Genomic DNA, 24032 nt, shown 5'->3' with positions numbered 1-24032 from the left:
TTCAGCTCCCACTTATGAGTGAGAACATGCAGTGTTTGGTTTTCTGTCCCTGTGTTAGTTTGCTGAGGATAATGGCTTCCGGCTTCACCCATGTCACTGCAAAGGACATGATTTCATTCCTTTTAAGGCTGCGTATTATTCCATGGTGTGTCTGTACCACATTTTCTTTATTTAGTCTATCATTAAAGGGCATTTGGGTTGGTTCCATGTCTTTGCTATTGTAAATAGTGCTACAATAAACATACATGTGCATATGTCTTCATAGTAGAATTATTTATATTCCTTTGGGTGCGTACCCAGTAATGGGATGGCTAGGTCAAATGGTATTTCTAGTTCTAGATCCTTGAGGAATTGCCACACCGTCTTCCACAATGGTTGAACTAATTTACATTCCCACCAACAGTGTAAAAGCATTCCTATTTCTCTGCAGCTTCGCCAGTATCTATTGTTTCTTGACTTTTTAAATAACTGCCATTCTGACTGATGTGAGATGGTATCTCATTGTGGTTTTGATTTGCATTTCTCTAATGATCAATGCTGTTGAGCTTTTTTTCATATATTTGTTCACCACATAAATATCTTCTTTTGAGAAGTGTCTGTTCATATCCTTTGCCCAGTTTTTATGGCGTTGTTTTTTTCTTGTAAATGTGTTTAAGTTCCTTGTAGATTCTGGATATTACACCTTTGTTATTAGATGGGCAGATTGCAAAACTTTTCTCCCATTCTGTATGTTGCCTGTTTGCTCTGATTGTAGTTTCTTTTGCTGGGCAGAAGCTCTTAGTTTAATTAGATCCCATTTGTCAATTTTGTCTTTGGTTGCAGTTGCTTTTGGCATTTTCATCATGAAGCCTTTGCCCATGCCTATGTCCTGAATGATATTGCCTAGGTTTTCTTCTAGGGTTCTTATGGTTTGGGGTTTTACGTTTAAGTCTTTAATCCATCTTGAGTTAATGTTTGTATAAGGTCTAAGGAAGAGGTCAAGTTTCAGTTTTCTGCATATGGCTAGCCAGTTTTCCCAGCACAATATATTAAATAGGGAATCCTTTCTCCATTGTTTGTTTTGTCCAGTTTGTTGAAGATCAGATGGTTGTAGATGTGTGGTGTTGTATCTGAGGTCTCTGTTCTGTTCCATTGGTTTTTATGTCTGTTTTGGGACAAGTACCATGCTGTTTTAAATACTGTAGCCTTGTAGTATAGTTTGAAGTCAGGTAGCATGATGCCTCTAGCTTCCTTCTTTTTGCTTAGGATTGTCTTGGCTATCTGGGCTTTTTTTTTGGTTCCATATGAAATTTAAAGTAGTTTTTTCTAACTCTGTGAAAAATGTCAATGGTAGTTTGATGGGAATAGCATTGAATCTGTAAATTACTTTGGGCAGTGTGGCCATTTTCACGGTATTGATTCTTCCTATCCATGAGGATGGAATGTTTTTCCATTTGTTTGTGTCCTCTGATTTTCTTGAGCAGTGGTTTGTAGTTCTCCTTGAAGAGTCCTTCACATCCTTTGTTAGCTGTATCCCTAGGTATTTTATTCTCTTTGTAGCAATTGCGAATAGGAGTTCATTCATGATTTGGCTGTTTGTCTATTGGTGTATAGGAATGCTTGTGATTTTTGCACTTTGATTTTGTCTCCTGAGACTTTGCTGAAGTTGTTTATCAGCTTAAGGAGTTTTTGGGCTGAGATGATGGGGTTTTCTAAATACAGAATCATGTCTTCTGCAAACAGAGACTACTTGACTTCCTCTCTTCCTATTTGAATACTCTTTATTTCTTTCTCTTGTCTGATTGTCTGTCCAGAATTTCCAATACTATGTTGAATAGGAGTGGTGAGAGAGGGCATCCTTGTCTTGGCCAGTTTTCAAAGGCAATGCTTCCAGCTTTTGCCCATTCAGTATGATATTGGCTGTAGGTTGGTCATACATAGCTCATTATTTTGAGATATGTTCCATCAATACCTATTTTATTGAGAGTTTCTAACATGAAGAGATGTTGATTTTTATCAAAGGGGTTTTCTGCATCTATTGAGATTATCATGTGATTTTTGTCAGTGGTTCTGTTTATGTGATGGATTATGTTTATTGACTTGCATATGTTGAACCAGCCCTGCATCCCAGGGATGAAGCCGACTTGATCACGGTGGATAAGTTTCTTGATGTGCTGCTGGATTTAGTTTGCCAGCATTTTATTGAGGATTTTTGCTTCAATATTGGTCTGAAGTTTTCTTTTTTTGTTGTGTCTCTGCCAGGTTCTGGTATCAGGATGATGCTGGCCTCATAAAATGAGCTAGGGAGGAGTCCCTCCTTTTCAATTGTTTGGAATAGTTTCAGAAGGACTGGTACCAGCTCTTCTTTGTACCTCTGGTAGAATTCAGCTGTGATCTGTCTGGTCCTAGACCTTTTTTGGTTGGTAGGCTATTAATTACTGCCTAAATTTCAGTACTTGCTATTGGTTTATTCAGGGATTCAACTTCTTCCTGGTTTAGTCTTCGGAGGGTGTATGTTTCCAGGAATGTATCCACTTCCAGATTTTCAAGTTTGTTTGTGTAGAGGTGTTTATAGCATTTTCTGAAGGTAGTTTGTATTTCTGTGGGGTAAGTGGTGATATCTCCTTTATCATTTTTTATTGTGTCTGTTTGATTCTTCTCTCTTTTCTTCTTTATTAGTCTAGTTAGCAGTCTATCTATTTTGTTAATTTTTACTAAAAACCAGCTCCTGGATTCATCGTTTTTTTTCTTGAAGGGTTTTTCATGCATCTATCTCCTTCAATTCTGCTCTGATCTTAGTTATTTCTTCTCTTCTGCTAGCTTTTGGATTTGTTTGCTCTTGCTTCTCTAGCTCTTTTAACTGTGATGTTAGGGTGTTGATTTGACATCTTTCCAGCTTTTTGATGTTGGCATTTAGTGCTGTAAATTTCCCTCTGCTCTAGCTGTGTCCCAGAGATTCTGGTACGTTGTCTCGTCTCTTTGTTTTCATTGGTTTCAAAGAACTTCTTTATTTCTTCCTTAATTTAATTATTTACTCAGGAGTCATTCAGGAGCAGGTTGTTCAAATTCCAAGTGGTTGTGTGATTTCTGAGTGAGTTTCTTAATCCTGAGTTCTAATTTGATTGCACTGTGGTCTGAGAGACTGTTATGATTTCCATTCTTTTGCATTTGCTGAGAAGTGTTTTACTTCCAATTGTGTGGTTGATTTTAGAATAAGTGCCATGTGGTTGACTTGTGGTGGAGAGTTCTGTAGATGTCTATTAGGGCCACTTGATCCAGAGCTGAGTTTAAGTCCTGAATATCCTTGTTAATTTTCTGTCTCGTTGATCTGTCTAATATTGACAGTGGGGTGTTAAAGTCTCCCACTATTATTGTGTGGGAGTCTAAGTCTCTTTATAGGTCTCTAAGAACTTGTATTATGAATCTGGGTGCTTCTGTATTGGGTGCATTTATATTTAGGATAGTTGGCTCTTCTTGTTGAATTGATTCCTTTAACATTATGTAATGCCCTTCTTTGTCTTTTTTGATCTCTGTTGGTTTAAAGTCTGTTTCATTAGAGACTAGGATTGCAACCCCTGCTTTTTGTGTGTGTGTTCCATTTGCTTGGTAAATATTCCTCCATCCCTTTATTTTGAGCCTATGTGTGTCTTTGCACATGAGATGGGCCTGCTGAATACAGCACACCAATGGGTCTTGACTCTTTATCCAATTTGACAGCCTGTGTCTTTTATTGGGGCATTTAGCCCATTTACATTTAAGGTTAATATTGTTATGTGTAAATTTGATCCTGCCATCATGATGCTATCTGGTCATTTTGCACAATTGTTGATGCAGCTTCTTCATAGTGTCATTGGTCTTTATATTTTGGTATGTTTTTGCAGTGGCTGGTACTGGTTTTTTCCTTTACATATTTAGTGCTTCCTTTAGGAGCTCTTGGAAGGCAGGCTGGTGGTGACAAAATCCCTCAGCATTTGCTTGTCTGGAAATGATTTTATTTCTCCTTCATTTATGAAGCTTAGTTTGGCTGGATTTGAAATTCTGGGTTTAAAACTATTTTTATTTTATTTTATTATTATTATACTTTAAGTTTTAGGGTACATGTGCACAATGTGCAGGTTAGTTACATATGTATACATGTGCCATGCTGGTGTGCTGCACCCATTAATTCGTCATTTAGCATTAGGTGTATCTCCTAAAGCTATCCCTCCCCCCTCCCCCCACCCCACAACAGTCCCCAGAGTGTGATGTTCCCCTTCCTGTGTCCATGTGTTCTCATTGTTCAGTTCCCAACTATGAGTGAGAATATGCGGTGTTTGGTTTTTTGTTCTTGCGATAGTTTACTGAGAATGATGATTTCCAATTTCATCCATGTCCCTACGAAGGACATGAACTCATCGTGTTTTATGGCTGCATAGTATTCCATGGTGTATATGTGCCACATTTTCTTAATCCAGTCTATCATTGTTGGACATTTGGGTTGGTTCCAAGTCTTTGCTATTGTGAATAGTGCCTCAGTAAACATACGTGTGCATGTGTCTTTATAGCAGCATGATTTATAATCCTTTGGGTATATACCCAGTAATGGGATGGCTGGGTCAAATGGTATTTCTAGTTCTAGATCCCTGAGGAATCGCCACACTGACTTCCACAATGGTTGAACTAGTTTACAGTCCCACCAACAGTGTAAAAGTGTTCCTATTTCTCCACATCCTCTCCAGCACCTGTTGTTTCCTGACTTTTTAATGATTGCCATTCTAACTGGTGTGAGATGGTATCTCATTGTGGTTTTGATTTGCATTTCTCTGATGGCCAGTGATGGTGAGCATTTTTTCATGTGTTTTTTGGCTGCATGAATGTCTTCTTTTGAGAAGTGTCTGTTCATGTCCTTCGCCCACTTGTTGAAGGGGTTGTTTGTTTTTTTCTTGTAAATTTGTTTGAGTTCATTGTAGATTCTGGATATTAGCCCATTGTCAGATGAGTAGGTTGCAAAAATTTTCTCCCATTTTGTAGGTTGCCTGTTCACTCTGATGGTAGTTTCTTTTGCTGTGCAGAAGCTCTTTAGTTTAATTAGATCCCATTTGTCAATTTTGGCTTTTGTTGCCATTGCTTTTGGTGTTTTAGACATGAAGTCCTTGCCCATGCCTATGTCCTGAATAGTAATGCCTAGGTTTTCTTCTAGGGTTTTTATGGTTTTAGGTCTAATGTTTAAGTCTTTAATCCATCTTGAATTAATTTTTGTATAAGGTGTAAGGAAGGGATCCAGTTTCAGCTTTCTCCATATGGCTAGCCAGTTTTCCCAGCACCATTGATGAAATAGGGAATCCTTTCCCCATTGCTTGTTTTTGTCAGGTTTGTCAAAGATCTGATAGTTGTAGATATGCGGCGTTATTTCTGAGGGCTCTGTTCTGTTCCATTGATCTATATCTCTGTTTTGGTACCAGTACCATGCTGTTTTGGTTACTGTAGCCTTGTAGTGTAGTTTGAAGTCAGGTAGCATGATGCCTCCAGCTTTATTCTTTTGGCTTAGGATTGACTTGGTGGTGCAGGCTCTTTTTTGGTTCCATATGAACTTTAAAGTAGTTTTTTCCCAATTCTGTGAAGAAAGTCATTGGTAGCTTGATGGGGATGGCATTGAATCTATAAATTACCTTGGGCAGTATGGCCATTTTCATGATATTGATTCTTCCTACCCATGAGCATGGAATGTTCTTCCATTTGTTTGCATCCTCTTTTATTTCATTGAGCAGTGTTTTGTAGTTCTCCTTGAAGAGGTCCTTCACATCCCTTGTAAGTTGGATTCCTAGGTATTTCATTCTCTTTGAAGCAATTGTGAATGGGAGTTCACTCATGATTTGGCTCTCTGTTTGTCTGTTATCGGTGTATAAGAATGCTTGTGATTTTTGTACATTGATTTTGTATCCTGAGACTTTGCTGAAGTTGCTTATCAGCTTAAGGAGATTTTGGGATGAGACAATGGGATTTTCTAGATATACAATCATGTCATCTGCAAACAGGGACAATTTGACTTCCTCTTTTCCTAATTGAATACCCTTTATTTCCTTCTCCTGCCTAATTGCCCTGGCCAGAACTTCCAACACTATGTTGAACAGGAGTGGTGAGAGAGGGCATCGCTGTCTTGTGCCAGTTTTCAAAGGGAATGCTTCCAGTTTTTGCCCATTCAGTATGATATTGACTGTGGGTTTGTCATAGATAGCTCTTATTATTTTGAGATACGTCCCATCAATACCTAATTTATTGAGAGTTTTTAGCATGAAGGGTTGTTGAATTTTGTCAAAGGCCTTTTCTGTATCTATTGAGATAATCATGTGGTTTTTGTGTTTGGTTCTGTTTATATGCTGGATTACATTTATTGATTTGCATATATTGAACCAGCCTTGCATCCCAGGGATGAAGCCCACTTGATCATGGTGGATAAGCTTTTTGATGTGCTGCTGGATTCGGTTTGCCGGTATTTTATTGAGGATTTTTGCATCAATGTTCATCAAGGATATTGGTCTAAAATTCTCTTTTTTTGTTGTGTCTCTGCCAGGCTTTGGTGTCAGGATGATGCTGGCCTCATAAAATGAGTTAGGGAGGATTCCCTCTTTTTCCATTGATTGGAATAGTTTCAGAAGGAATGGTACCAGCTCCTCCTTGTACCTCTGGTAGAATTCGGCTGTGAATCCATCTGGTCCTGGACTCTTTTTGTTTGGTAAGCTGTTGATTATTGCCACAATTTCAGAGCCTGTCATTGGTCTATTCAGAGAGTCAACTTCTTCCTGGTTTAGTCTTGGGAGGGTGTATGTGTCAAGGAATTTATCCATTTCTTCTAGATTTTCTAGTTTATTTGCGTAGAGGTGTTTGTAGTAGTCTCTGATGGTAGTTTGTATTTCTGTGGGATCGGTGGTGATATCCCCTTTATCATTTTTTATTGCGTCTATTTGATTCTTCTCTCTTTTCTTCTTTATTAGTCTTGCTAGCAGTCTATCAGTTTTGTTGATCCTTTCAGAAAACCAGCTCCTGGATTCATTAATTTTTTGAAGGGTTTTTTGTGTCTCTATTTCCTTCATTTCTGCTCTGATTTTAGTTATTTCTTGCCTTCTGCTAGCTTTTGAATGTGTTTGCTCTTGCTTTTCTAGTTCTTTTAATTGTGATGTTAGGGTGTGAATTTTAGATCTTTCCTGCTTTCTCTTGTGGGCATTTAGTGCTATAAATTTCCCTCTGCACACTGCTTTGAATGTGTCCCAGAGATTCTGGTATGTTGTGTCTTTGTTCTCGTTGGTTTCAAAGAACATCTTTATTTCTGCCTTCATTTCGTTATGTACCCAGTAGTCATTCAGGAGCAGGTTGTTCAGTTTCCATGTAGTTGAGTGGTTTTGAGTGAGATTCTTAATCCTGAGTTCTGGTTTGATTGCACTGTGGTCTGAGAGAGTTTGTTATAATTTCTGTTCTTTTACATTTGCTGAGGAGAGCTTTACTTCCAACTATGTGGTCAATTTTGGAATAGGTGTGGTGTGGTGCTGAAAAAAATGTATATTCTGTTGATTTGGGGTGGAGAGTTCTGTAGATGTCTATTAGGTCCGCTTGGTGCAGAGCTGAGTTCAATTCCTGGGTATCCTTGTTAACTTTCTGTCTTCGTTGATCTGTCTAATGTTGACAGTGGGGTGTTAAAGTCTCCCATTATTATTGTGTGCGAGTCTAAGTCTCTTTGTAGGTCACTCAGTACTTGCTTTATGAATCTGGGTGCTCCTGTATTGGGTGCATATATATTTAGGATAGGTAGCTCTTCTTGTTGAATTGATCCCTTTGCCATTAGGTAATGGCCTTCTTTGTCTCTTTTGATCTTTGTTGGTTTAAGAATGTTGAATATTGGCCCCCACTCTCTTCTGGCTTGTAGGGTTTCTGCTGAGAGGACCACTGTTAGTCTGATTGTAGTCCCTTTGTAGGTGACCTGGCCTTTCTCTCTGGCTGCCCTTAAGATTTTTTCCTTCATTTTGACCTTGAGGAATCTGATCATTACGTGTCTTGGGGTTGATCTTCTCGTAGGTTATCTTAGTGGGGTTCTTTGTATTTCCTGAATTTGAATGTTGGCCTATCTTGCTAGGTTGGGGAAGTTTTTCTGGATAATATCCTGAAGTGTGTTTTCCAACTTGGTTTCATTTTCCCCGTCTCTTTCAGGTACTCCAGTCAGTCATATGTTCGGTCTTTTTACATAGTCCCATATTTCCCAGAGGTTTTGTTCATTCCTTTTCATTCTTTTTTCTCTATTCTTGTCTGCATGCCTTATTTCAGCAAGATGGTCTTCAAACTCTGATATTCTTTCTTCCACTTGGTTGATTTGGCTGTTGATGCTTGTGTATACTTCACAACGTTCTCATGCTGTGTTTTTCAGCTCCTTCAAGTTATTTATGTTCCTCTCTAAACTGCTTATGGTAGTTAGCAGCTCCTGTACCCTTTAATCAAGATTCTTAGCTTCTTTGCACTGGGTTAGAACATGCTCCTTGAGCTCAGCGGAGTTTGTTGTTACCCACCTTCTGAAGCCTACTTCTGTCAATTCATCCATCGCATCCTCTGTCCAGTTCTGTGCCCTTGCTGGAGAGGCACTGTGATCATTTAGAGGAGAAGAGGCACTCTGGCCTTTTGGGTTTCCAGTGTTTTTTTTCACTGCTTCTTTCTCATCTTCATGAGTTTGTCTACTATCGATCTTTGAGGCTGCTCACCCTTGGATGGGGTTTTTGTGGGACATTTTTTTGTTGATGCTGTTGTTTTTGCTTCTGTTTGTTTGTTTTTCTTGCAGTGGTCAGGTCCCTGTTCTATAGGGCTGCTGTGGTTCACTGGGGGTTCAGTTCAGGCCCTATTCATGGCTCCAGCAGGGGAAAAGCATAGCCTGGAGCTGTAGAGATGGCTGCCGGCCTTCCCCCACCCTGGGAGCTTAGTGTGTTAGGCAGCTATGGGTCCCAGAGTTGGCTGTCGCCCCTCCCCTAAGGAGCTCAAAGGCTTAGACAGCAGGGAGCCACAGCTGTGGTGCTGGTCACCCCTCCTCCTGGGAGGTCAGCAGGCTTAAGCAGACTCTAGCTTAGTGGCTGTTGAGAATCTACGCAGCTCCATGGTTGGGACCCTCGCCCCAGTGGTGTGGGCTCATAAATGGGATCTTCCAATCCATGGGTTTACACAGTTCCATGGAAAAAGCACATTTTCCCAGGCTGGGTAGCACACTCACTGACTGCCTTTCCTGACTGAGGATCGGGGCTTCCCTGCCCTGTGTGGCTCTCAGGTGGGCTGCAGCACCACACTGCTCTTCCTTCCTCTCTGTGGGTCACGCCAGCTGCCTAGTCAGTTCTGATGACAGAAACTGAATACCTTGGTTGTTGGTGCAGGATTGGCTCGCTATTATGGTTTGTTTGTTTTTTTTTTTTTTTTTTTTTTTATGGGAGCCTCCGATCATCTCTGCTTCTAGTTGGCTATCTTGGCCCTGTCCCTACATAAAATATTTCTATTTCAGAGATTTTAGAAATTATTTTGGAGAAGTAAATTCCATGTAAACATTTGTTTTTACATTTCTTTCTTTGAAATGACATTTGTGTCTAAGATTGTCTAGGTTTTTTAATTTTTGGAATATCTGAGAAGGAGGTACAAAATTTCGTCTCTTCCTCTTTATTCTTGGGCCATCCTACTTCTAAGATTATTATCAGATCTTCCCTGCTTAGAGTGGCATAGATGGCAGGGATAATATTTTGAATATTAATCTGTTTTCTTTCTCCTTGTATTTTTCAATTTTCCTTCTATCCATTTAAGAGCTGGTTGTGTGCCTATGACAGGATAGCGCGTGACAGGAGGAAAAGGCAAGTACTGCATGAGTCTTTCTGGCTTTTGAATTCCAGAAGAGGAATTTTAGAGGCATAGGGCCAGAAATAGTGAGGAGATTGGAGCTACTCTCCCAACCTCAAAAGAGATTGTCCTGGGCTGGGGAAAGGAGATGAGATAAAGAGGAAGAGAAATCCATGGGCTTCAAAAGCAGAGGATATCTGTGCCACGCTTCCCAATGACTGCTGCTAGGAGGGGTGGCATGACTCCATCAAAAATTGGCTATTTGGAGTGTTAGGAGATGTACTTCTCTAGGCAGTAGGGAAGCTGGTAATCTATATAATGGAACTGACAATATCCACCTTACCAAGCAAGGCATTTTTAAGAATTATAAGAAATAACATGTGAATGGCTGGCACTCAGTAGGTACGTAGTAAATGTTATATTCCCTCCAGCCCACGTTGACATTTTGGCCCTGCCCATCAAACCAGTTCTATTCCTCGATCATTCCCATGTGTCATTTTCTACTTTCTTGCTTGAGGACTGCTGAATCGTACTGGAGAAAGAAAGGCAAAACCATTCAGCCAAAGGCCAAGCCAGGGCTTCTGTTTCCTTCTCATCCTCCGTCCTCGTCCTCCTTCTCCTCCTCCTCCTCTTCCTTCTCTCTTTCTTCCCCCTTTCTCAGACCCATCCTGTCCTTCCCCTTCTTCTTTTCCTCTCCTTTTATAAACTTCACTTTAATGCTAACCAACAGTCCTGGCATCCAGCCCTATGTTTCTCTTATGTACTCCTCCAGAGAGACTCAATTCTCTTCTGCTGTCACAGCAAATCAGAGCCTCTGTTTAGGCAATACACAGCAACCCACACAGCATGAGCAACATGCATCTGCCTTGCAAGATTATGCTGGGGTAACGTAGAGATAGGGCCTTCTAGACAAAACACCATCCTTCTCCCTGGAGGAAGAATTCTTCAGTTAAGAAGTACCATTAAAGATTGCTTCTCCTTCTGAAGAAAAGTTCCCCACCAGGGTCTCCAGACTGAAAGGAATATCTTAAAGAGCTGAGATACTCCTTTTGGTTTCCTGTGCCTGGGTAATGACTCCCTCAACTAGTAGTTATAACCATGATAGCACATGGCCTCAGAACATGTGGATAGGGAGGAGGTAGGTAATTGAGTTATTCACAAACATGCAATTTATGAGAGACTCTGTGTCATCTTTGGGCCCCCAGATGCATCCTCTTGGCCTATTGATTTTCCTGAAGCCTCCAGAAACACAGAAGGTGGGGAACTGCTGGCAAGGCTTTGATGTGTGCTTAACTGCACGGAACCAAGTCTGGTTTACCTTTTGAGCTGAGCATGATTGTCAGATAACACTCAGTACTCTACTTAGCTGCTCCAAAAGTAGATGATAGATTTCTCTTTGTGCTGCTCAACTTTCTACGCTGAGACAGATGTGGCAGCCTCTCACTGGGGCATATTTGATGGTACTTTTTACTTGTATAAATAAACTGGGTTTTCCCATGCTCGCTCTAGGAAAGCCTGAAGTTTTTCAAAGGCATCTTTTTTGCTGTCATCCTTGGGAAATATTCCTGTTTGTTTCCTAGCAGAGATTGGAGTCCTTAGAGAATAGGAAATGGGACAGACAAGTTTTGGTTATGAGGAAATTGATGTGGGAGTCATCAGGCGTGGGCTTGGGAAGACAGATGTAGATAGAATGCCTTATTGGGATTTTGATTTCCAGATGGTGAGGGATGTGTGGGGAGCTGAAAGTATGGTTACTTTCACTTTCTGTATAGTTTGACCTCCAATAGCTGTGTCTAGGCCATGATTGTGGCTATGGAGGATCCTCTCAGAAAGCATACCTGCTTAAGGATTGGTCTAATCTGTCTCAGTTTATTTCCTTTTGATTTAGGGGATGTGGTTTAATCTAAGTTGTAATATCTTTTTTCTTTCTATTCCTTACAGATTCATGAAGGTGGCAGGAAGTACAGTAGATGCAGTTACCTGGCAACAGTAGGTATTCACCATTTTTGCTCTTATTATCAGCTGCTGTGAAATGAAAGATAATTAGTTGTCACTAAGTTCATAACTGACATTTAATAAGCTATCCTTCATCCTCCAGGAAAAAATTTAAAAGTAACTCCAAAGTTGTTTTTATGGCACATACTGTCTCATAGTACTATAATTTTGTTTGGTTGTTTTCAGAAAAATTTAAGAAAACAACTAACGCATTTTGGAGATTTCAGCTATTATGTACCCTTTTAAATTAATCTGTCATCAGTGAACAGATAATGGGGATCTGAGCATGCCACTGTTTTCCCATAGGCTTTTCCTTTGGGAATAAATTTCCTTGTATATGACAGGCAATAATTTTAATTGCTCAATATATCATGGGAAAATAGAAACATTTTGTTATATTAATGTCAGTGGTCTTAATTATTACCAAGTGAGTCTCTAAAATGAAGCAGCTTTTTTTTAAAAAAAAGAGTATCAAGATGAAGCAGCTTCAAGAAAGGGAATAAACTCAAACATTGCAGGAAGAATCTTACAATGGAAAAGACCTGTTACTGCAGGATAATGAAAAATACAATTATCTGATAAATAAATTTAAATATTCTATAAGTTCCCTTAGGGCATTTGTACCAGAAGGTCCAGCCCTTAACAGTCAATGTCTCACTAATTGTATACTGGAATCCTGTTCTTCCTTTCTCTGAGAAATCTATTTCACAATATCTTCCAAATCATCTCTTGTCTAATGTGGTGCTCTCAACTCAGACTGTGCTTTTACTCAGGGCCCTCATAGGCCTTGGCAATGGCCCTCTTTCTCAGTTACTCTAACCCTTCCTGCCTAGCGTATGTACTCCTTCTGTCTATCCTCTGTTTGAAGTGGGTCACACTATCCACTGTGGATTCATTACAGATGTGAAAGAAAATGGAGTGGATTAAATCTTTATTAAAGATTGCTTCTCCCTCTGAAGAAAAGTTCCCCACCTAAAGTGTTTTTGTTTGCTGGCAATCAATAACTTCAATCATAATGGGAAATATTTCAGTCTACATTTATATTCTTAAGTTCCCTAAAAAACAAGTTCCAAATATTTTCAGAAATTCTTATTCTTCTTCAGTTTGTTTGTTTGTTTTTTTGAGACAGAGTCTCACTCTGTCGCCCAGGCTGGAGTGCAGTGGCGCGATCTCGGCTCACTGCAAGCTCCGCCTCCTGGGTTCACGCCAATCTCCTGTCTCAGCCTCCCAAGTAGCTGGGACTACAGGCGCCCGCCCCCACGCCAAGATAATTTTTTGTATTTTTTAGTAGAGACGGGGTTTCACTATGTTAGCCAGGATGGTCTTGATCTCCTGACCTCGTGATCCACCCACCTCAGCCTCCCAAAATGCTGGGATTACAGGCGTGAGCCACCGCGCCCGGCCTTCAGTTTGTTTTTGTGAGTCATGGATTGAGTAAGCCAGAGGATCTTGTCGTTCCCTTGCTTGAAAACCCACAATGTCTCTCCTTTGCACTTGGAGCAAAAGCCAAACTCTCCACACTGGCCTTTTGTGTTTGGCCTCTGCTACTTTCTGATTTCATCTGGTGCCACTCTGCCCTTATTCTGTCCCAGCTCACTAGTGGTCTTTCAGTTCTTTCAGGTCCATGTGCATATCTGCCTCTGAATCTCTGTATATGCTAGTCCTTCTGCCTGAAATGCTGTTCTCCCTACTCTTCGTGTGGCCAGCTCCTTTTCATCTTTTAAGTCTCACCTTACATGTCATTTCCTGGAGAGGCCTTCCCTGATGATTCTATCCAAAAACAGGTCCCCCATTTCATTCTTTTTCTTAGTTCTTTTTTAATAGCACTTATAATAATTTATAATTACTTTTTTCCTTATGACTTGTTTTTGTAATTTGTTTGTTTTTCTCTTCTACCATAATGGCACTTATTCAATTCACCAAGTACTTATTTAGACAATAGTTTATTAGGTATTTACTATGTGGAAAAAATAACAATGACAATAAAAATAACAATGTACCAGGAACTGTTCTTAAACTTTATATGCCTTATTGTATCTGATCCTCACAACAACCAAATGATTTAGGGACTATTTTTATCTCTATTTTACTTTAACTTAGAGGAAATTGTAGAAAATCCAAAGATTACACAGAAAGTGGAAAATGTTGGACTTAAAGTTGTGTCTGTCTCACTCCAAGGGTTATTGTCTTAACTACTACTGCTTTGATAACAAGATAATGTCCCTTTACTGAAACTCTGTTCAGTGTCCTCACCAAAAAGGCTATCTGGATAACGTAGTATAAAGGCTGAACCTTTAAGAATTTATAGGATTTGTGGAGAAAGATAATGATATCAGCATAAAAATATTATTGGCTAAGAATGTATGGCTTTAATTATTATGGCTGACAGGGAGGGATAAGAGAAAGCTTTTCTTTTCTATTCAAGTACTCTTCCTGGCACAAATGGAATGAAATGAGCACAGTATTATTTTTATGATGCAAAAATACATTTTTAATAAATACATTTTGTTTATTGACTACTTAAAAAATATTGGCCATATCTCCAGATAAATATCACTGTTTGCAACTACTCCAAAAATACCCTAAAAAGCAAGCAGGGGGTTGTATTTCTTTTGGCTCCAGGATCAGCATTCATTAGAGGACAAATAGCACCTGGAATCTACAATTTATCCTTTCCAGCCATAGTTTTCAGTGAAGACTTGGAAAAGTCATGGAAGAATCCCAGGCAATTCTGGCCAGGAGGACTTCATGAAAATTAAAGCCAAATGCCACATTTCTTCAATCCTGAGAAATACTGAGGTGAAGATGTCCTAATAATGTAAAGAAATTGAGGGACATTGTTAGAAAAAAAAAGGGTGGGGGAGACTAACATAGAATTTGTCATTTGTCACTACATATAGATGGCCCGAAGAATCAATTCAGTATTGGGATGTTGAGCTTGGAGCTTGAACAGCCCAAATTCTAAGTCTGAAGTCATGAATAAACAGATCTCTGTAGTTTGACTATTTTGATTTGGAAGCATATTCTTGGGTTTGCTATATCTTGTGGACCAAAATATATGACTTAATAATTGGTCCTGCCCACCAACCCGTTTAGAAAACCCAGAAAAAGTTATTAAGATGAAAGTATAATAACAAATATAGTGGAGTAGCTTGTATTGTAATAACCCTTATATAGAGAGCAATGATAAAATATAAAGTATTAAAAAAAAAACCACTGGCTTATGACCAAAAAAGGCAGAAACCAAAGGAAAGTATTCAACCTTTGAAAGAAGTGAACAGTACTGCATGAGATCTACTTTTATTTGACTTTTTCACTGCAGTTATTATTATTATTTTTATTTATTATTTTGAGATGGAGTCTTGCTCTGTCACCCAGGCTGGAGTGCAATGGCAAGATCTTGGCTCACTGCAAGCTCCGCCTCCCAGTTCATGCCATTCTCCTGCCTCAGCCTCCCGAGTAGCTGGGACTACAGGTACCCACCACCACGCCAGGCTAATTTTTTTGCATGTTTATTAGAGATGGGGTTTCACCATGTTAGCCAGGATGGTCTTGATCTCCTGACCTCATGATCCACCCGCCTTGGCCTCCCAAAGTGCTGGGATTACAGGCATGAGCCACCGCACCCGGCCTTCTCTGTAGTTATTTAACAATTCATGCATCAGGAGGTAACTAGAACTCCAACAGAAATGCATGCTCATATTGGCTTGAAGTGTCAAGGAGAAGGAGTCAGAGGCTGGAAATTGAGGGTGGAAATCTCAAAAAGAAGGAACTCCAAGGTAAAAATACAAAATATGCATATAAACTTCCCTCAAATCTTTGTCTGATCCCTGAAATGTATATATTCATGAGACATTCCAAGGAGCCTAGTGAAAAGAAACAGCTGGAAGTCTGAAAAAGTTGAACAGAGATTTCAGCTGCCATTTGTCACATGAGAGACAGAGGTTGGAATTTGAATGTCACAAATTTAGAAGGACTTGATAAACACCTTGTTTTTATCCAGTGAAATCTAAAAGAGTTATGCCTTAGGTGTAAAGTCTGTCTCAAGACTAAGGATTTGCTCTAAGACTCAAATATAACCAAAACAGACTTGTCCAAAAAAGTCATAAACTGATGCCTTCACAAGAACAAGAAGATCAGTCATTCATTTAACTTCCTGCTAGATTCAAAATCAGCATTCTTCTATCTCTGTAGTATATCATCCACACTATGCTACATACAATAAAAACATTACCAGACATGCAAAGAAACAGGAAAATATGACCATGATGAAGAGGATAAGCAATAAATAGAAACCTTGAGATGACCCAGGTATTAGAATTAGCTGACAAGGATTTTAAAGAAGCTATTATAACTCATATTATATATTCATAGAGTTATGGGGAAAATATCCATATTGAGAAATATTAGCCTGGAGAAATATCAGCAGTGAAATGGAAACTATAAAAAAGAACCAAATGGAATTCTTGAAGTGAAAAGAAGAGTATCTGAAATGGAAACTCACTGGATGGGCTTGTCAAGAGATTGGAAACCACAGAAGAAAGAGTAAACGTGCATACTGAGCAACAGAAATTATACAACTTAAAGAACAGAAAGGAAAAAGCAGTGGAAAAAAACGGACAAAGTGTCAGTGACCTCATTGCTAATACCAAATAGCCTAACATATGCACAATTAGAGTTCAGACGAACAGGAAAAAGAAAATGTGGCAGAAATTTTTTTTTTAAATCAAAGCTGAACTTCTCCCAATTTTGGTGGAAAATATTAATTTACAGATTCAGGAAGCTAGGTAAACCCTAAGATGGAGAAATACAAAGAAAATTTTATCAGGGCACATTATACTCAAACTGCTGAGAACAAAAATAACGTAAAAATCTTTAAAGCATTCAGACAAAAATAACACTTCATATATAGGGAAAAGGATGACTTATTTGACATCAGAAACAATGGAGGACAGAATACAACAGAACAATATTCTTAAAGTGATAAAGAAAAAAATGTAAAGCCAGAATTCTATATCCAGCAAAAATATTCTTCAAAAATGAAAATTAAATAAAGACTTTTTTTTATCAATGAAAGCCAGTAGATCTGTGTTGCAAGAAATACTAAAGGAGACCAGGCACGGTGGCTCATGCCTGTAATCCGAACACTTTGGGAGGCTGAGACAGGTGGATCACCTGAGGTCAGGAGTTCAAGACCAGCCTGATAAACATGGTGAAACCCTGTCTCTACTAAAAAATCCAAATATCAGCCGGGCTGGTGGCAAGTACCTGTAATCCCAGCTACTCAGGAGGCTGAGGCAGGAGAATCACTTGAACCCGAGAGGCGGAGGTTGCAGTTAGCCGAGATAGTGTCATTGCACTCCAGCCTGGGCAACAGAGCAAGATTCTGCCTCAAAAAAAAAAAAAAAAAAGAAATGCTAAAGGAAATTCTTCAGACAGAAAGTCAGTAGCACCAGAAGGAAACTTGGATCTCAAAAAATAATGAAGAACATTGGAAATGGTACATTTGTGGCTAAATATAAAAGGCTACTTTTTCCCCAATTTATTTACAAAATAATGATTCATGCAAAAATATAAATTGTATTATGGGGTTGATAATATATGTAGATGTAAAAATACATGGCAATAATACCACAAAGGATGAGAAAAAGAGGAGTCAGTAAATGGAATTATAGTATTACAACGTTCTTTTATATAAGTAGTACAATATTTACTCTGAGAAGACTGATAAGCAAGGGTGAAAATTATATTACTACAGCAGTCCCTTTAAAAATAATGACAAAAAGTATAGCCGAAAAGCCATATTAGTATTAAAATAAGAAATACTGAATTAACCTCAAAAAAGCAAGGACAAAGAGAGGAACAAAAAATAAATGGGAAAAAAATCAAATAGCAAAATGATAGACTGAACCATGATTATATCAATAATTATACTAAGTGTAAATGTTCTAAACAGTGTAATTAAAAGGCAAAGATTGTCAGACTGGATGCTATAGAAGACTCAATTATATTCTGCCTACAAGAGACACACTTTAAATATAAAGACACAGATTGAAAATAAAAGGATGAGAATAATATGTCATGCAAGCAGTTATCATAAAAAGCTGGTGAGGCTATATTAATTTCAGGCAAAGTAGGCTTCAAAAAAAGGAGGATTACCAGAGAAAAGGAGATTATTCATAGCGATACAAGGATCAATTCATCAGGAAGACATAATAATCGTAAATGTATTGTCCTGTGATAGGCAGAATAATGAACCTCCCCCAACCTCCCCCAAAGATATCTGCATTCTAATCTCTAGAACCTGTAAATATGTTACATTATATGGCAAAGGGGAATTAAGGTTGCAGATGGAATTAGTTGCTAATCATCTGACTTTAAAGTAAGGAGCTTATTCTGGAATATCCAGAGGGACCCAATATAACCACAAGAGTAGAAGAGGAAGGCATAAAGAGGAGGCATAGGGAGTTTTAATAGAGAGGAGGTTAGAGAAATGCAATGTTAGCAGGACTTGACCTACAATTGCTGGATTTGAAGATAGAGGAAGAGGAACAAGAACCAATGATTGCAGGTATCCCATAGAAGCCAGAAAAGGCAAGAATATGGATTTTCCCTTAGCATCTCCAAAAGAAAGATAGCCTTCCACATACTTTGATTTTAGGCCAGTGAGACCCATATTGATTTCTAACCTGTGGAACTATAAGAGAATAAATTTGGATTGCTTTAAGCTACTGTTTGTGATGATTTGTTTAGAGCAGCAATCAAATACAGTACTGAAGAAAAGAGATTCAAAATATACAAAGAAAAAAATTACAACAAAAGGAGAAAAAAATAGAAAAATCCACTATCATAGTTGGAAATTTAGAAACACTTCTTTCAGTAATTAACAGGACTAGATTAAAATAAATACAGTAAGGATATAGCAGATTTTAATAACACTGTCAAACAGACTGACAATTCACATTTACAGAATGCAGTTGAACCACATTTTTTTCAAGTGTACATAGAACATTAACCAAGTTGGACCATATGCTCAACTGTAAAACAAGTCTCAATAAATTTGAAACAATTGAAATAATGCAGAGTATGGTTTGGGATGACAAAGAAATTAAGTTAGGTATTAGTAACAAAAATATCTATAAAATGCCTAAATATTTGGAAATAAATAACACACTTCAAAATAATATATGTGCCTGTAATCCCAGCTACTTGGGAGGCTGCAGTGGGAGGATCACTTGAGGCAAGGAGTTTGAGGCCAACCTGAGCAACATAGCGAGACTTCCGTCTCTAAGGAGAATTTAAAAAAATTTGCTGGGCATGGTGGCTTGTGCCTGTAGTCCCAGGTACTTAGAAGGCTGAGGCAGGAGGGTCCCTTGAATCCAGGAGTTTGAGGCTACAGTGAGCTATGATCATGCCACTGCAACCTAGCCTTGGCGACAGAGCAAGATCCCATCTCTAAATAAATAAATAATCTATGAATCAAAGAATAAATCATGAGAAAAGGTAGAAAACTATTTTGAAATGATTATGAAAATACAATATATCAAAATTTGTGGAATCCAGCAAAAGCAGAACTTGGAGAGAAATTTATAGTCTAATATGCTTATGTTAGAAAAGAAACACTTACAAGCAATGATCTCCATTTCTATCTGAAGAAGCTATTAAAAGAACAAACTAAGCACAAACTAAGTAAAACGAAGGAAATAAAGATATAAGCAGAAATCAATAAAGCAGAAGTTAGACAAGTGGTAGAGAAAATTTACAAAACCAGAATGTTTCTATGAGTAGATTAACAAATGTGAAAAACCCTAGACAGAAAAACAGAGAAAGAATGAGAAGTAAAGTACAAAATTGCAAGTATCAAGAATGAAAGAGGGATTCTTACTACAGATTGCACAGACATTAAAAATACTGCAAGGGATTACTATGAACAGCTTTATACCAACAAATTTGACAAAGTAGATAAATTCTTTGAAAAATACAACTTACAAAAATGATATAAGATTTAAAATTCTTAAAATCCTGCAATATCTGGTTCATTTTGGAAAATCTGGCAGTTTCTTGTATAACTAAGTATATGCCTGTCCTATGACAAAGCAGTTCCACTTCTAGTTATTTACCCAAAGGAAATGAAAACATATGCCACCAAAAAAAACTTTTACAAGACGTTTATAGCAGTTTTATTCTTAATAGGCAAAAATTTGTAAAAGCCCGGGTGTTCATCAGAAGGAGAATGGATAAACAAATCATTGTGCAGTCATACAAAGGGATACTACTCAGCAAGATAAAGAAATAAACTAATGATATATGCCACAACATGGATGAACCTCAATATGCTGAGTGAAAAAGGCTTATAAAAAAGCACATTTCTATTATTTCAGTTATGTGAAGTTTTGGAATAAATTTTTAAAATCAGTGCATTGCTTTAGTGAGTGTCGGGGTAGGGATACAAATTGAGAAGGAAAGGGCATGAGGGAATTTTCTGGAGTGATTTCAATGTCCCACATTTTGATAGGGTTTTGTGTTATGCAGGAGTATGCATTTAATCAAAATTTATCAAATGATATGCTTAAGATTCATGTATCTCATTATATGTAAAATTGCGTAAGAAAAAGAACCATAAATAGATATTAAACTCTGATTAGTTGTTTGCCTGATGACGTGTTCAGGATGAAGTGTACCAAAGTCAGCAACTTATGTTGAAATGCCTCAAAATATACAATGGATCAATGGATGTATAGAAGGATAGACGGACTGATATATTTATGAAAAACAAGTACAGTAAACTGTTAAATGCAGAACCTAGTAAAGGATAGATGATGTTCCTTATACAGTTCTTTCCACTTTGAAATTTTTTCTAATAAAATATGGGTAAAGAACCTAACCTATTACACCTAAACAAATATACTTATTTATTATGAAATAATATATTGCTTTGAAAATATATATGACAAACATAAATGGGAAATAATTTTGTTAGGAGTGTTAATCCTTGGATGTAGGAAGTATAGGGAATCTTTTTTCTTATTTTTACTTTTGTGTAGTTTCCTTTTTTTTGGTAATGAGCTTCTAATACATTTTTGTTTATAATTTTAAAATCATCAGTGCCCAGCTCCTCCCTTCCCACTCCAAATTTCCCCACTCCAGAAGCAACCTTCCCAGTGTTAGGCACTTCTGACATCTGCTTTCATGTTTCTAAGTAACGGTCTGATGCTCCTATGGAAGATGAGAATTTAGCTCTCATACCTCCTAACCATTCATACACCCAAACTTACTTATTTACATACTTTTCTCATCCTCCAAGAGTTTATATCTTAAATATTGGTCAGAATTCATGGTTTACATTTTTGTTACTATGTAAATATTATTCACAGCAGGGACATGTGGTATGCTATGATGACATTTTCTTTCTTTCACAACTTTTGTTTACCCTGGAGTTATTTATTAACTATCTCTTTTTTTATTTGCTTAGCTTCCTATTAATCTATTCTAAATTCATCCCTAAACTGTACCAGAGTAGTAAATCTCCTGTTTCTATATGCAGACACCTCAGGTAACCATCAGTTTCATCTTCTCCTTGGAGATATCTGCTCCTGGAGCCATCCCTCCTTCTGTTCCCATCTGGACGGGTTGATTGCTGTGTTTCCTGAACAGCTGTTGTCCTGGGAGTGCCCTTCACCATTATCCTGGGGATTCTTTTTGACTCTTGTTTGTTGGATTTGTGCCCTTTTTTGAGGTTTACTCCCTCATTTTGGTGAAGCAATTCTTCCAAGAACTTCCTGAGAAAAGATAAATGAGAGGTCAACACGTTGAGACCCTGTAGTAGAGTTTGATTTATATTTTGGATGCACATAGATTTCCCTCAGATTTTGATGCTTTTGTTCCATTTCATCTTAGTTTTCCTTTAACTATTGAGAAATCCAGTACCTTTTAAAATTTCCAATCCTTTTCTTGGTCCTGCTTTTTTTCTGTCTTGATACTTTTAAGATCTTCTCCCTGTTCCTAGTGATCTTTTATTTGGCTCTCTTTTTATTCTGTTCGCTAGGTATGTGGTTAGACCCTGTCAATCTGAAATTAGTGCCCTTCAGTTTAGGGAAATTTTCATGTTAATTTTTTCTTTGATAATGTCATTCTTTCCTTTTTTGTGCATTCCTTCTGAAATTTTTATTAGTCAGATATTGGAATTCCTCAAACAGTACTCTAATTTTTATATATTTTCTCTTCTTTACTTTTCCTCTCTTTTCTGATAAACCTCCTTAATCACCTAAATTTTCTGTTGAAACTTACATGTTGCTATCATATTCTAACTTCCAAAAGCTCTTTTTTATTCCTCAAAATGTCCCTTTTATAGCTTGTTTTCTTGTTTTTGGATGCAATGCCTTCTATTTTCTCTCTAAGGATATCAATTTTAGTTTTATTTATCTTCTTTTCCTATTTTTTCTTTTTTCTTTCTTTCCTCTTTTTTTCTTTTCTCCACTCAGTTGCTTTCTTTGCTTTTCCAGTAGGTAGTTTTTTTTTTTCATGGTCCCTGAATTACTGTTATTTCCTCTATGTCCTTCCCTCTTCTCCCTATTTGTCTTACTCCCTGGCTTTGACTTTAAACCTTTTCCTCAAATATCTGATGGTCCCTGAATCTCTACTCTTATTTAGGAGAGAGGCATAAAAAGGTGATTGGATGATTTTGTTTATAGACATTTCTTTTTAACTAGTAACAGTCTACATAAGGTGATCTGATTAGGTCATTAGGGGATTCTTAACTGTCCATATCTGTTCATCTTTTCTCTTGGGATATTTAGTTGTTCCAGAGAAGAATTCTCTATTCTACCATTTTGGAAGTATAAATCTTCTAGCATACTCACATCTGAGAGAAAGGGCTGGATGTGTTATTGCTTAGAATATGGCCTTTCACATAATCCTCTAGGTTTCATTGTGATTACCCTCTGCCTTCACTGTGCTTGATGGTCCTGACTGTAGTTCAGTCTCTAGCACTCTGCTTTCTTGGAAATGAGGCAGTTTGTTAACTACATAGGGAAGTGGTTTCCCAACTTTTTTGTCTCAGGACCCTTTTCACTCTTTAAAAATATTAAGGACTCCAAATCACTTTTGTTTATGTGGATCATGTTTATAGACTATATAAATGGGTCCCAACTTACAACGGCTTGACACAACTTTGTGACTTTACCATGGTGTGAAAGTGATATGCATTCAGTAGAAAATATACTTCAAATTTCAAATTTTGATCTTTTCCTGGCCTAATGATATGTAGTATGATATCCTCTCACAATGGTGGGAAGGGGCCAGTGAGCCACAGCTGCCAGTCAGCCACCTGATCATGAGGGTAAGCAACCAATACTCTGTATTGTGTTACCAGATGATTTTGCCCAACTCTAGGCTAACATAGGTGTCACAAGCACATTCAAGGTAGGTTAAGGTATGGTATGATGTTTGGTTGTGTGTTTGGCTGTTCTTATATTGCTATAAACACCCGAGACAGAGTAACTTATAAAGAAAAGAGGTTTAATTGGCTAACAGTTCTGCAGGTTGTACAAGCATTGTGCTGGCATCTGCTCACTTCTGGGAGGACTCAGGGAACTTTCACTCATGGTGGAATGCAAAGTGGGAGCACACACATCACATGATGACAGCAGAAACAAGAGACAGAGAAGGGGAGAGTGCCACACACTTTTCAACAACCAGATCTTGGGAGAAATCCCTAACCATCACAAGGATAGCACCAAGAGGATGGTGCTAAACCATTCATGAGAAATCCGCCCCCATGATCCAGTCACCTCCCACCAGGCCCCAACTCCAACACTGAGGATTACATTTCAACAGGAGATTTGAAGGGGACATCCAAACTATGTCAGGTAGATTAGGTGCATTAAATGCACGTGGTATTTTGAATTTACAATAGGTTTATTATGACATAACCCCACAGTAAGTCAAGGAGCATCTGTATTACAATTAAAACACATTTTAAAATATTTATTTACTTAAAAATAATAAGCCCATTACATTTTAACATAAATATTCTTGTGGAAAGTATATTTTCCAAAACCAGAACAATTAGTTACAAGAGTGACATTATTTTATATTCTCACAAATCTATTCAATATCTGACTTAATTGAAGACACGTGGATTCCCATATCTTTTGCATTCTGTAGAAATGTGTCATTTTGGTTTGTTTAAGAATATGAAGAAAATTTGACCTCATAGAGAGAGGTAGCTG

General features: G+C 37.9%; 1 protein-coding gene across 4 annotated transcripts in view; it reads left to right on the top strand.

The window, feature by feature from the left end:
- The window catches only part of HPSE2 (heparanase 2 (inactive)), an 840195-nt gene that overhangs the window by 582566 nt on the left and 233597 nt on the right, over positions 1–24032 (top strand). For all 4 annotated transcript variants that reach the window (XM_019034330.3, XM_004049925.4, XM_019034328.3 and 1 more), the window contains one exon: positions 11749–11796. In XM_019034330.3, coding sequence (XP_018889875.1) covers positions 11749–11796 — 48 coding nt within the window. The remainder of the gene's footprint in view (positions 1–11748; positions 11797–24032) is intronic.

Source organism: Gorilla gorilla, chromosome 8, assembly GCF_029281585.2.
Source record: "Gorilla gorilla gorilla isolate KB3781 chromosome 8, NHGRI_mGorGor1-v2.1_pri, whole genome shotgun sequence".
Lineage (NCBI taxonomy): Eukaryota > Metazoa > Chordata > Mammalia > Primates > Hominidae > Gorilla > Gorilla gorilla.
The sequence above is the reverse complement of the archived record's forward strand: the minus strand, read 5'-3'. Positions and strand labels throughout refer to the sequence as shown.